The 15,188-nt window shown below is 36.7% G+C and overlaps 1 protein-coding gene across 1 annotated transcript in view; it reads left to right on the top strand.

Moving 5' to 3' along the window:
* PKHD1 (polycystic kidney and hepatic disease 1 (autosomal recessive)) overlaps nt 1–15,188 on the top strand; it is a 406,355-nt gene that overhangs the window by 247,453 nt on the left and 143,714 nt on the right. Inside the window, exon 52 of the mRNA XM_006765722.1 lies at nt 8,152–8,289. Within this exon, the coding sequence (XP_006765785.1) occupies nt 8,152–8,289 (138 nt within the window). The remainder of the gene's footprint in view (nt 1–8,151; nt 8,290–15,188) is intronic.

Here is a 15,188-nt window from a genome sequence, read left to right on the forward strand (position 1 = left end):
ATGAAGAAAGGTCATTACTTTTCTCGTTTGCCTTATACATCCAGTTTCATCCACTGTTGGGCATCCTTATAATGAACACCAGGTTTCTGAAACTTTTTTCTGTTTTTAAAAAGTTTAAATAATAACTGAAGTCTTTCTTGCCCAAAATAATATAAAGATATACAGAACAAAATATCAAAGGATTCTTTAACCCTTTCTTCTTGCCTTTCCTTGGATAACTGCTATTCTTAATTGGGATTACATTGCTCTTTTTGATGTGTGAACTGCTCATTGTAGCTTTTCAAAATATTAATTGATTGAGCACTTTGTGTCTGGCTCCATCACAAACCTGTTACTGAATTGACTTTGTAACCCTCATAACCACTCTACGAAGCACTATTGCTATCCTTCTTTATCAACTGAGGGCAGAGACTTGGAGATCATAAAGCTCCTTGGTAGGGAGGCAAAATTTAGACCCAAGAGTCTGACTCCAGAGCCCTTCCATGCTTCTGATGTGCCAGGCACTGCAGTACTTTCATATGTAGTATTTTACCTAAGGTTTAGTATCACCTCCATGAAGTATTTTGCACTTGGGGAACAGAAACCCAGAGAAGCTAAGTAGTTTTTCCCAAGAATATCTTATTTGGGATTCAAACTTAGATTTGTCGGAGCATTCTGGTGAGCATTCTATTGTACCAAACTGCTTCTTGGGCAAATAGTAATAGATGAATTAGCCAATGTGTTTGTCCTGCACTAATTCTTTGTCAGGCAGCCGTGAATGGAGCCTGGAGAGGATGGGGACTCAGTTGAGAGGCAATTGGAACTACAAAACTACTTAGGCCCTGGATATACGTGGAGTGTAGGCAAGTGAGGCATCAGCAGGCTTCTGATCATTAGGGAGTGAGGAGCAAATGAGGGCACTGGGTTCTCAGGGATGGATGGGCACTAGAAGGAAGGAAGAAACAGATACTATACTGTCTTCTTTACTTTAAAATATTGCCTTTGCCTTTGGTTATTTTGGTATCTGAAGCAAATACTAAAAGACTCAGATATACTTCTTTCTTCCTCCAAAAATTCACCTGGTAAATCCCACAAAAGTATTTCCTTCTCTTGTTTTATTTAGTTTCTTTGGCATATGTCATTATTTGATAGAAACTTGATAATATTTTCTAAATAAATGAACAGATGGAAGAATAGATTTATTAGTCAGGTATAATGCTTTTCTCTATGTATTACACTTTTCTAGGGGGTTTCTAGGCATCCTGGATTAAAAGAGGGATTAAAAAGATGGGGATTTCAGTATCTCTTCCAAGCAATATAGAAATATTTTAGAGTATTGGGACTTTTGGCAGATATTGTAAAATCTGGATAATATTATTGAGAAACTTACAATTGGGAAAAAAAATTCTAGGAACCTTCATGGTCTGTAGTATAGTATTTGAATTCAAGCAGAGAGGAACTTATTTTGGAAACCCTAAGCAGTAACTTTTTGCATTGAATAAATATAATTTATTGGAATTTAAAAGAAGCTCTTAAGGCTTTGGAAATTTTAAAAATATGTAATGATGGAAATGTCGAGAACACTGAAAATCTTTACAGAACTAATTTTTGAATTTATATAGAATATTATCACTTTATGAATTTAGAAGTTTTAAAATATAGATTAGTTTGCTCCAAAAATTTTAAGTTTTGATGCAACACATTGATATGTAGAATAGAGGTTATTTATTCAATATTTACTAGTCAGGTATTACAAAATTTTTCTTAAGCATCAATTATGCATGTATACCATAGTGTACATAATTTTTAAGGAATTTAATAATTTTTTTCTGTTAGAAGAAACAACTAAAAAGATTGAGAAAAAAATAATATTAAAGCATCTCCTAGTGGGATTACGGGGTCATATAGTAGTTCTACTTTTCATATTTTTAGGAACTTTCATACTGTTTATTACAGTGGCTGTAGCAATTCATATTCCTACCAACAGTGTACTAGGGTTCCTTTTCCTCCGCATCCCTTGCAAATACTTGGGTTTTTGTTTTGTTTTTGGTAAAAGTCACACTAACGGGTGTGAGATGATACCTTATTGTGGTATTGCTTTGCATGTCCCTAATGATTGGTGATGATGAACATCTTTTCACATACCTGTTGTCCATTTTTATGTCTTCTTTGGAGAAATGGGTTTTCAGTTCCTCTGCCTATTTTCAAATTGAGTGGTTGCCAAGGGCTGGGAGGAGGAGATAATAGGAAAATGTGGTGAAAAGGTACAAAGTTAGGTTATGCAAGATGAATAAATTCTAGAGATACACTATTCACTGTGGAGCCTATAGTAAACAATCATGTACCATATACTTAAAAATGTGCAAAGAGTGTAGAGCTTATGTTAAATGTTCTTATCACATAATAATAATATTAACTAATTAAAAAGGCAGGAGGAAACTTCTGAAGAGGATGGATGGTTTATGGCATAGATTGTGGTGATGGTTACATAGGTATATACTTATCTCCAATCTGGTTAAGTTGTATACATTAAATATATACAGCTTTTTGTATGTCAATTATTCATCAATATTTTTAAATATTAAAGTTGGTGTTTTTTAAAAAAGGCAACACCAAGTTGGCCATTCTGAATTCTTTGAGGTCTTTTGGTGAGAACAACAGCACAATTTAATATCATTTTAAGATTGGAAACCAAAACAAAGAGAGCCTAGAATGAAAGAAGGCATAGATTCTTTTCTATTTTTGTGAAAACAGCAGCACCTTCTGGTCTTTTCCTTTCAGAATTTTGGATTCAGCGGATTGATATGATATAGTTGGGAATTTTACTTAAAGAACTTCCTATTAAATAGATTTAAATATTTTTGAAGAACAGATGGTATAGACGAGAGGAAGAGATAAACACTGTATGTTAAACATTTTATTGATCAATTAAAATATCATAATTTAAAATGTTGCTTCTACTATGGGAATTATGTGTGTCTCTGTGTGATTGGAAAAGACACAGAGAATGTGGGGAGTGGGATGAAAATTTATTATCCAGAATTTAAATTGGACTGTTCCCATGAGGTGAGTCCTTTCCTTCATTCCCCTGTATACACACACACACACACACACACACACACACACACACACAAACAAAACAGGCAGATGGTTTTTCCCCAAGGTTTAAGGAAGCGGCTTTTAGTCTTGAATCATGTGCCTCTGGGCACTTTGAAAAGTGCAACTTCTGCCTATTTTTAAGACAAGGATGTAAAAAGAAAGATAGGCAGAAAGAATAAAGAAACCACCTGTGTGGCTTTGATGAAAAAGAGACCATAAAGTTAGCAGCACGTGGGTAAGAATTTAGTTATGGAAAGAATGCGTCCTTATATTCCAGCACTTCTTTGTTCTGCTTTTTCTACTAGAGGATGGTTTCTGGGTAAACACATACCATCACCTCTGTAAATTAGTCTACTTGACATTGATTTTCCATCATGTTAACCTTGCATACCTGTGAATGATTTACGTATGAGAACGTCCATCCTTTTTTATGAGTAGTTTTGTTTTTTATGACAATCTTTCCCATAAATTGTGATAAGACTATTTGGATGAATTGTTAGATTCACCAAAAGTTAAACAAGACTACAATGGAAAAACACACACCACCTACTATTACTGAAAATATATCTTTAAAGTAGTTCCTTTAGAGCTGAAAGTATTCTTTTTAAAAAAGGAAGATTGCATCATTAGTGCTTCTAATGGCATTAAAACTTACTTTTGCATTGGTTCATATATTAACAGAAAAATATTATGGCCAAGACTGAATGTAGAAACAATCCCATTTATCACAGAAGGTACATAATTGGAAATAACAAGCGTACAAATAGTTTTTGTATGTTCTTGTATGTCCTGCACTGCCCTTGCATGCCATCACTGTCCCTCGGAAGTCGGAAGTGGGTGCAGGCTGTGTTCCTGACAATAGCAGGGTTGTAGTGGAAACTGTCTTCACCACCTAAGTTATGGGGCCAGATACAGTGAACACCATACAAGCAAGCAGTGGGTCTGCCTGCCCTAAATTATGCCTCTTCATGTGACCCTATCATTATTCAACAGGATCTGTGCCCTTTGCCCTGGATCTCATTTCTACAGGGTTTAGACAAGTGTCAGACCCTTGGAATGCTGCACAATAGTAACCTTGATTCCCTGACTTTGCTGGGGGAAAATTTGAGTTTAAATCTAGTGTTGAAATGATCTGGAACGCTTTGTAACTATGGGAGTCAGACTCTTCCTGATACAAAAGAAGCCCTAGCCCTCTGTCAGAGATATCTGCCTTATAATTGGCTCAGGCTTTCTGGTCTTAAGGACAGATGATGCATTTATAAGTACTAAAGACTCTATTGTTTTATTGTTGCATTTGATACATGAGGATATTCAGATGATTCCTCTTTAGGTTTAAGTATCAAGATATCATCTCTAAAGCTTTATCTTTCTAATTGTCAAAATACAACCCTTTCTGTAAATAAAACAAAACAGTTCTTGGCAAATGATACTAGAATAAAGATGGTGGGATATTTAGTGCTTGGTGGATGAACAAATGGAAAGAGGGTATATTTTGGAATCAAGAGGCACCACTCCATGGCTGGTCTTAAGGTCCTTGGTGGGGGGTGGAGGTAGGGGGGATGGGTGAGGGATGGGGGCGGCGGGAAGCAGTCTTTAATTACAGCTGGTACTCATGAATTCCTTTTGGAGTCTCTTTCCAGATCTGTTCCCCCATCAGCCTCCCATCGAGCAATAGAAATTCCAGATGGTTCCCTCCATATGCCAGTGCTCATTCTCTTAAGTAGGATAGATTGGTCATTGACAAAATAGGATAGAGTAGCCTTGGCCAAGTCAAGACAAGGTGAACAGCAGTGGGCCACAGTTAAATTACAGGTGCTCTACCATTCATATTTTTAAGTGGGTTGTATAAGTAACTTTTGGAGTGATTTTTCTGAAATGTCTTGAGTAATTTCATGGAAAGAATGCTACTTCTAGAGAATGTGGCACATTGATTCTAACTTTCTACACCCGGCACAAAGAGAAATTCTCTAAAACAGTGGTTCTCAACCTAGGCTGCACATTAGAATCACCTGGGAATCTTTTTAAAATCCTGATCCCTGGGCCTCATCCTCTGGAAATTATGTTTCTATGTTATGGGGTGGGGCCACAACATTAGTAACAAAGAAACAGAATTTCCGGAGGATGAGGCCCAGAAATCAGGATTTTAAAAAGATTCCCAGGTGATCTAATGTGCAGCCTAGGTTCAGAATCACTGCTCTAAAACCTCCATTACAGCTGAGGGTTGGCCAATGTGAATTCACAGCTGATCTCTCTGGAGAGTGCATTAGGATTCATTATTTTGCTATTTGCAATGATAGGTATAACCTGTGTTCCAGTGATAAAAGGCGAGTTCCTTTATAAAAAAATTTAGGGCATATGTTTATTTTTTATTACTCTGGCAGAATCTTGCTACAAGAAACACATAGATAGACTTGCTAGGATAGGAATGAAGATAGGATCAAACACCACATAATGAAAAAGTATATTATCATTTCAAGTATATTGTATTGTACTTATTTGTTTCTCTTCATTTGATGATGGGAAACGTGTTACTCATCTTTGAATTCCCACTACTCAAGATATGGCACACGGTGGAAAGAAAGGAGGAAAAATGAAAAGGTGAATAGGCAGATTTAGGGAATGGCAAAGGGAAGCTGGCACTGAAGGAAACAAGGGCATTGCCTCTACTCTTCTCTTCATTCTGTTATTTTCCTCTGATGGTTATTGGGCTCTACATGTAGCGGGTGTGTGCCCTGGAACATGTGTTCTTTGGTGTTGTTTTTGAGCATTTACTTTATGATAGGTATTGTTCCAGGTGCTGAGCAAGTAAAAGTGCGACTGGAAGCTACGGTCTCTGGTCTCATAGCACTTATAATAGTTAGGCTATCTGTGATTTGTGAGAAATTGCCTGTATATATTTGGAGTGGGTAAGGCAATTAAATCAAAATATATCCTAAGGGAGTATGTGATAAAGACCAGAGGGAAATTTTAAATTCCATGTAATTGTCATAATTTAACTGAAAAGTATATTCAGAAGAGGGCTAATATCATGCTTTTATGTGTCTATGAGTACTATGTGGATGAGAGAAAACATTTTTGAAGCAATTTAATTGTTTTCTACAATTAGGCTCAACAGCCAAACATTGATAGACAAGGCCATAGGTTGAAAGACATAAAAGCCATTTGTATAGAACTCAGAGGTGCTTGGATGAAATAATTTATCTTGCTTTTAAAGTCATAGTAAAGTCATGAACCCCAAAATGTATGCTAAACCTGGAACATTCTCTATATTTGTCACTCCTTTTTTGCATATTTTAAAGTATCAGAGATTAAATTGAAATATATATATATACATAAAAGGTGTATATATGTATATATATGTATATATATTCTATCTGTTTAGCCTGATTATTCATTTTGTGTTAGTTGCTAATAAACTCTGGAATTTGACTTTGGCAACATTCACTTAACATCTTTATTTTTGATGTCACAATAAAAACTAGGGGTTTAAAAAATAGATGGTTTCTTCACTTAAGAAAATGACAGTGGGAAAGAAAGACATAATTACACCGAGACCAACCCAGTGATAGTTGCCTCCTTACAAACAATAATATGTATACAGTTATAATAATGTATTGTAGTGCTCTATTATGGAAATTTACAGGGTTATCATTGGAGAGTGAAAGAGAGAGAGACTCCCACGGGGGAGTGGTGAATCCGTTGGTGGGATTGGGGATGGCTTGCTAGCAGAGCTAAACCTTAGGCTGATTCTGACAGATGAGTGGGTGGTGCTGATGTTGTTGGATCGTGACCATACCTTGAGAACTACTGTTCTGTCCAACAAAGGAAAAGAGAGAGCACATACAAGATAATTTATGGAACAGGCCCAGAGATACCACACTTCAATTCTGCCTCCATTTTATTGACTACAATTGAGTCACATGGCTTCACCTAACTTCAAAGAAAGCTGGAAAAGGTGGTCTGACCCAAGAGGAGAAGGGAAGTGGTTGGTTTACAATCTTACAGACACAGGAAGGCGTGGTTGTCTTACAGCTAGGAAAGTAGTCAGGACTAGAAAAGACAACTCATGAGAGGCTAATCTGGGGGGCAGATCCTTAAGCATAGCAGTGTGCATTGTTTCCTGAAATAAAACATGAGGTTATGTTAAAAAATTTCTTTAAAAGTTACATGTGTCACTGATTATGGTACTTGAAATTTAAGCAGAAATATTTATTTGATATATTTAATTTGTGCCAAATTACTGCTGAGCCTCAGAAAGTAACACAATACTTTGGAATACATAAAATATTTTCTGTTTTAGTAAAAATTCTAGGATTCTTTCTTCTAAAGTTGGAAGGAAACTCTTTGTGAAAGAGAAAACTAAGAATAATGATTTTAAGTGTTCTGTGAGCTCTATAGGCATGCCAAGCTAATAGACAATAGTACAAATAATAAAAATAATCACATGTATTGAACATGTAGCAGACACTTTGCTTACATGGTGGGAATTGGGCAATTTGAATGGCTAATTAGTATTGTATAAGCAGATCATTTAACCCTCACAAATCCCTATGAATAAAGCAGGTCGTTATTATCCCCACTTCAAGGATTAGATAACTGAGGTCAAGAGAGGTAAAGTTGTTGGTTCACATAGCCAATAAGTAGCAGAACTGGGATTCACATCCTAATATTCGGACTTCAGAGGCCAAGGTCATATCTGTGATTCTTTCTATGTCTCTGAACTAGAGCCAAAGTTTAGGGACGGGGGAAAGTGTAGGGACCTCATCTATACATTTGCCCTAAAGTAGGCTTGGCCTAGCTCTTTGGGACCTAAGCAATGCCCTGTGGTCATAACACTTGGTTTGTTAACCAATGGCAGAATTTATTAATCATGCCTTCTTTTTTTCCTCCTACCTCTTTATGAAGGCCTGATGTTTAAAACACTATTTGTTCCTTCAGGTGCTGTACCTGTCCTGGAAGAGGTAGTAACACAAACACCTCCCAAATTTCCAGAACTGCAGAGCAAATCACTGGAGAAGAGAAGGCAATTCTTGTTTTGATTACATGTCTGAACAATTTCTTTTCCTCCTGCAGACAGGACTGTCCTTGTGGATACAGACCTTCCATTCCTCAAAGGCCTCTATGTGGTGGGGACTTTAGAGTTCCCTGTGGACAGAAGCAACGTTCTGAGTGTGGCCTGCATGGTCATTGCAGGCGGGGAACTAAAAGTCGGTGAGTGAAGGGCACAAGGATTGGGAGCACAATGGGAATTAAGCCCTGTGAGAAAGGCCTTGGGAAATGATGGCATCATCCAGCCAGTTGCTTAATGGAGTTTGGGGGGGACTAAGGCAAGGACCGAGTTTACCAGCAAAGCTTTTCTTTGGCAAGATCTTTACACAGACGGGTAACTTTTATTGGTCATTCTCTCATGTCCACCCATTGACATCAGGATGTGTTTCTGGTCCCATAGTCCTCCTCCAGGCCACAGATCCATTCTCCCTTTAGTTCTTTGTAGGAGAATTTACCTGCAACTCACTTTTTCAGAAGATCTCCTAGGATGGATTTGTTATCCTTTGCTCAACTCACAGTAAAATTTCAATTGCTAGCCTAGTGCAGATTCTTGGGAAAACGGACTTGAAACAAAGCTTATGTGCTGACGCTTTACTGGGGCACCTGGCACTGGAGTGGGAGTAAAGGGAAAAGAATGAAGGAGAAAAGAGGGGACATCAAACACAAGTTGGCCACAGCTTCTCAAGGAAACATGACTATTTGCTTGGCTGTGCGATATGCCTTAACCCCTTCCCCGGCAGAAACGTGTATACTCGTTTTCACAAAATGTTCTTTTTCAGTCGTCGACGAGTATACTAAGAAAATATGGTAAAAAAATATGGTTTATAGGAAGACGAGTTACAAACTATTTTCATAACCAGCATCAAAAATACTATATAGAACCAAAATAAAAAAATTAGTCTGAAAAAGAAACGTTTTTAACAAAAAAATTGTTGGGGAAGGGGTTAAGAGAAGCCTCTGTGGAACCAGCACATCTCGGGACAATAGGGAAGAAAGCTGGGGAGAAGGCGAATGACTCTTCTGGTCCATCTGACAACCAACGAACTCCTGTCTTTCTTTGCTATGTTTGTGGCTCCCCATGCAGCCGGTGGAGAGCCCAGACACTCAGTGGGTGCTGGGAAGCTCCTTTAGCTGGGAAGTGAGGCACGCTACTGAGAATGAGGGGCAGGCAGGATGTGCTGGACCCAGGGTAGTGTATTAACCAGGATGGATACATTGGCTTTCTTCAAACAAACGAACAAACAAACAAAAAACATGAGCTGCTACAGGTAGACTGTATGCTTGGAATTGCTGTCGGCAATAAGAGTACTGAAGTGAAAACACATGTGCTCTGGCCCCAAAGGAACTACTTTTGAACTTGGTGGGGAATTCTACTTTGCTCTCCAACAGATTAAAAGAGAATTCCCAGAAACAATAATACCTTGCCCCAGAGAAATAAATCTCTGATGGTGAGGAAGTATTTAGATATGTTGTTTGGGAATATCCAGATTTTAAAATTTCTGGCGGGAGAGCATTCTAGACCTAACTACCAAACCTTAATTACTCTAAGAGTATTCTTGGAAAATTGTGGTCAAGCCTCTTCTGGTGACAAAAATAAATAAATAAATAAATAAATAAATAAAATCAAAACCTTTTGAGAAAGCCTGCTCCCACTTTTAAAAATCCCATTAGAATTATTTTCCTTCTATTAAGCCAAATTCTGTCTTCCTCTAATTTCTGTTGGTTCAAGTTCTTACTTGATCCCTATAAGATGAGTATCAAATTCCCTTCCCTTCGATAGTCCTTTATTCACATTTTCTTGCATCTTCTGTTTTTCAGATTATGCAGTTTCTATTACTTTAACCACAGCTAAATAATAGTTATTCTAATCATTATTATTATTTACTTATAGTGTTTTAAAATAATTTTTATGTTTTTCAGTCTATTGTACAATATTGGAAAATACAGAAGAGCAATAGAAAATTATATAAAAGAAATCAAGTATTCACTCATATTCCCAAATATAAAGATAATCACAGTAAACATTTTGTAGTCTTGTCTTGAATTTTTCCTACATGTGCACAAATACACACACACACACACACACACACACACACTTTAATGTTTACACAGTTTGTTAATATTTTTGATCCTTTGTTATCACTGTGAAAATTTTCCAAACTTGTTCTATTTCTAAGACATATTTTTAAAATTTGTTGAGATAACTTTGGTTGATAACATTATATAAATTTCAGGTATACACCTTTATACAGTGGGGCCTTGACTTGCGAATTTAATTTGTTCTGAGACCGAGCTTGTTAAGGAGCTCATTAACTCAAATTACTCTATCAACTCAATGCAAAAAATCGGCTGAGAGACAGCTGGTATCTCAAAAAACTCATTAGTCGGGCCACTGGTAAGTCAAGGCCCCACTGTAATACAATTTTATAATTCAATTATATACTCTATCATGTGCTTGCCACCTGAAATCAAATCTCCTGTGTCACCTTGGATTTGACCCCCTTTGCCCTTTTCATCCTCCCCAAGCCCCCTTTCCCTCTGGTAACCACCATTATGTTGTTTATATCTATGAGTCTGAGTTTTTATTTGTTTATTTTGTTTATACAGTTATTGTTTTTGTTTTATATCCCAAAATCATATGGTTTTTGTCCTTTTCCATCTGACTTATTTCACTCAAGATTCATCCATGTTGTTGAAAGTGGCAATATATTTTGTTGTGTGGCTGAGTAGTATTTCAATATATATGTATCACATCTTTTTTATCCAATCATCCAGTGGAGGACACTTGTGTTGTTTCTATGTCTTGACTATTGTAAATGATGCTCCAATGAACATAGGAGATTTGATGTTCACGTTTTAAGTGTAGGGAGACTAAATGTGTTATAAGAAAAAGGAATTGAGCTAAAAGACAGATTTATATGTGACCATTCACTTATATATACACTGGCCAGTCACACAGCAAATTACCAGAAGCCAAATTTCTTCACATAATGTATAAGACCAAGAATCTTCATGGGCCATCACTATTCTATAAATCCTACAATCCAGACATTCCCATTCCCTACCGTTTGTGGATAATACTCATCCACAAATATATGCCTTTTCAGATCTATTCCTTTATCTTTAAGCCCCTCCAGTTTGGATGTGATGATGCTTCTAATTCTGTTTTTGCCAGTTTGTCTCCACTACTTCACTGAAACATCTCTTGAAAACTAGGCTCACGACTTCTATTTCTGTACATTCAACCTCTCCCATGGCACCAGCCTCATGGTAGGCAGTGAACAAACAGATGATGAGTGAAAGAATGGACACACAAGTGAAATACTTTAAGCTCATCTTAAGTGTTTCATCAAACTAATGAGATAACCACTGAACAAAGAATGATATTGAATTTGGCATTTGCAACACAGCTGCAGCCCTCTAAGCAAAGCTTTGATCTTAAACCTCCCTTCTAATGCTAGCATTATTATTATACTCTACTAAAAGTCAATTGATACCTTTTACCAGCACCAGCTGCCTTAGAAGCAGGACCACCAAGAAATATAATTCCACAATGTTGGGACTTAGATCAAAATGCATCAGAGAGTAGACATACTCTGGCAGTGTTTCGTACCAATGTCCACATCTATTAAGTTCACTTACTAACTAGTGTTATTATCTATTTCATGTTGGGATTTCTTTGGGGTGTGGTAGAATTGGACAGATGGGTTGAAAGTCTTCCTTCAGGCATAATACACATAGGATTGAGCAGATGGGTCCCAATAATCAAACTTTAGGCCTGACAAAGCAGGGAGAAAAAGAATACAGCACTGTCTAGTAATGGATAAAAATATAGTCGGGAATGGACAAGTTTAAAAATAAGATTTTATATACACAAATCAACACTGGACAGTGGCACAGTGGCACTTTTCAAAAGTACAGATTTTCAGGCAACAGGTTTTGTTACAATGATAAATAACTTCAAAAATGAAAAAAGTCTAATCATAGCAATGGAAAGTGTGAATTTATTTAATATTTCTATTAATTACCTGGATGGGGATATTATAAAATATTAAACAAATGAGCAAATGGTGTTAATCTGGGAGGAAAAGATTAGAATCCAAAAGGATTCCACAATAAGGGTAAGATAGATGAAATAATAAAATATAGAGATAAGTAAAAAATATTATACTTACAGAACAGAGAACCCAGAAATCGACCCAAGCCATTATGCTCAATTAATATTTGACAAAGGAGGCAAGAGCATACAATGGAGTCAAGACAGTCTCTTCAATAAATGGTGTTGGGAAAATTGGACAGATACATGCAAAAAAATTAAACTAGACCACCAACTTATACCATACACAAAAATAAATTCAAAATGGATAAAAAACTTAAATGTAAGACGGGAAATGATAAAAATCTTAGAAGAAGCCACAGGGAGCAAAATATCAGACATATCTCATAGCAATATGTCTACTGAAACATCTCCTAAACCTAGGACAATGGAAATGAAGGAGAAAATAAACAAGTGGGACTACATAAAAATAAAAAGCTTCTGCACAGAAAAACAAACCATCAACAAAATAACAAGAAAGTCCACTGCAGGGAGAACATATTTGCCAATGTGACATCTGCTAAGGGTTTAATCTCCAAAATTTATAGGGAACTCATACAACTTAACAAAAGGAAGATAAACAACCCAATCAAAACATGGAACCTAAATAGACACTTCTTGAAAGTGGACATACAGAAGGACAAGAGACATATGAAAAAAATGCTCAAAGTCACTAATCATCTGAGAGATGTAAATCAAAACAACAATGAGGTATACCATCTCACACCTGTCAGAATGGCTATCATCAACAAACAAGTGCTGGCGAGGATGTGGAGAAAAAGGAACCTTTATACATTGCTGGTGAGAATGCAGACTGGTGCAGCCACTGTGCAAAACAGTATGGAGTTTCCTCAAAATTAAAAGTGGAACTCCCATTTGACCTAGTGATCCCACTTCTAGGAATATATCCCAAGATCAGAAACACCAATCAGAAAGGATATATGCACCCCTATGTTTATAGCAGCACAATTTACAGTAGCTAAGATTTGGAAACAGCCTAAGTGCCCATCAGTAGATGAATGGATTAGAAAACAGTGGTACATCTACACAGTGGAATACTATGCTGCTGTAAAAAGGAAGGATCGCCTACCATTTACAACAGCATGGACGGACCTTGAGATTGTTATGCTAAGAGAAATAAGCCAGAGAAAGATAAATATCACATGATCTCACTCATTTGTGGAATATAATGAACCACATAAGTTGATGAACAAAAACAGATCCAGAGACAGAGAAGCATAGATCAGATGCTCAAACCTCAGAGGGAAGGTAGAGGAGGGTAGGGGTAAGGGGGAGAGATCAACCAAGGAACTTGTATGCATGCATCTAAGCCTAACCAATGGACACAGACACCAGGCAGGGACGGGGGGTGGGGGGCGGTGTGTGAGGGCATGAGGGGGGGCACTGGGGGGATTAGGACACATATGTAATACCTTAATCAATAAAGAAAAAAAACCACACGAACATCTTTGAGGAAGGAATTATAGTGTTAATATATAAATGACTACAGTGTTTTTGCTCCTGTATGAAATGAACAAAATGAGGGTAAAAACATTGGAAAACTTGGTGATCTTGTACAAATCCCAAGTATTTTCAATTTTTAATCTGTCTAGGAGAGAAAAACGCATAAAAATGCCTGACTCAAATCCTGTACAGTAGATATTGATTTATGATTAAATGTTTGTATTTCTTTGTTCATGAATAGTTGTCTGAACTCATCTTTTTCATTAGTGTCTCTTAGATAAGCCATCATTTTTATGCTTTAACATATGTTCCTTGCTATCTTTGATATCAATAATATTAACATGTTACTGATCCAAATGTTCAGCTTGGGGAGTGTTTTAATCTCATACTTTTAAAATTGCAAATAGGAAATTCTCTTGTGATAGTTTGTAGGAGGATTTCAGAGAACTATAATCACTAATAATTAATTTGTGTCTTTAGCGCTAAATAGAACCCTCCTTGGTCCCTAAGCAAGCAATGCCTGCCCCACAAATCAATGTCCCCGAGGACTCATCAGCTCAGTGTTCCTGTGGCCTGTTAGAACCAGGTCACGTGGTGTGCTGCCCAGTCCCTTGGTAATTAGCTAGGAACTGGGTTTTTATCCTAAAACTTGTCACATATTGTTTTGCAGAGCCAATGACGAGTATTTGTCAGTCTGTCTGGCATTTGCAGCTAGGAGCCTAAGGTTATCATTAGCGCATGACTTTGATTGTCAGGAAATGAAGTACTAGGTGTATGGAAGTTTCTTTCATTGGTTCCATGATTGGGACTTTCTCAATCTTAAAGAAGAGGAAAAATCCATACACAGTTTATTGCCTTCCAAACTGACAATTCTGTAAAACTTATTGGGTAATTAAGTAATAAGGAGACAAACCAGAGAAAAGTGTAGATTAAAACATAACCTCCAGCCTAAAGCCACAATACCCAGTAGTCAGACTTATTGAGTAGCCAGAGAATCTTGTATCTTGTGGTGATGTTTGTTTAAAAATAATATATTAAGTTAAAAAAAAACAAAAAAATATGTCTTTCAAGTTTAACAATTAGAAAATACCCACGTATTTAGTGTGTAAATACAAGTGTACCTAGATATTTGCAAAATAAATGGCTTATAAATAGTTAATGTGTGTCATTAGTTAACAAATCAGTTTCTGTTTGCACTGACAGTTCTCCAATCAAATCACTAGTTAGCTGAAAAAATCAAATATTGACATCAAAGGGATGTGACTTTTAAATATTGTACTTCTTTAATAGTAAGTGAAAACGTGTAAAAGCTTTGTTTTCACAGGCTCACTAAACACCGAATTCCATTTCTGTGAGTCTCTAAGAAGACTGGTATCTAAGAGTCAAGTAATACATATTTCAAAAATAAAATTAAGCATATAAATATCTGTTTATTTTCCCAAGGATATTAGTTCTCTAACAGACATATTATCCCTCTCTCTCTCTCTCTCTCTCTCTCTCT

The sequence above is a fragment of the Myotis davidii genome, unplaced genomic scaffold, assembly GCF_000327345.1.
Source record: "Myotis davidii unplaced genomic scaffold, ASM32734v1 scaffold240, whole genome shotgun sequence".
Lineage (NCBI taxonomy): Eukaryota > Metazoa > Chordata > Mammalia > Chiroptera > Vespertilionidae > Myotis > Myotis davidii.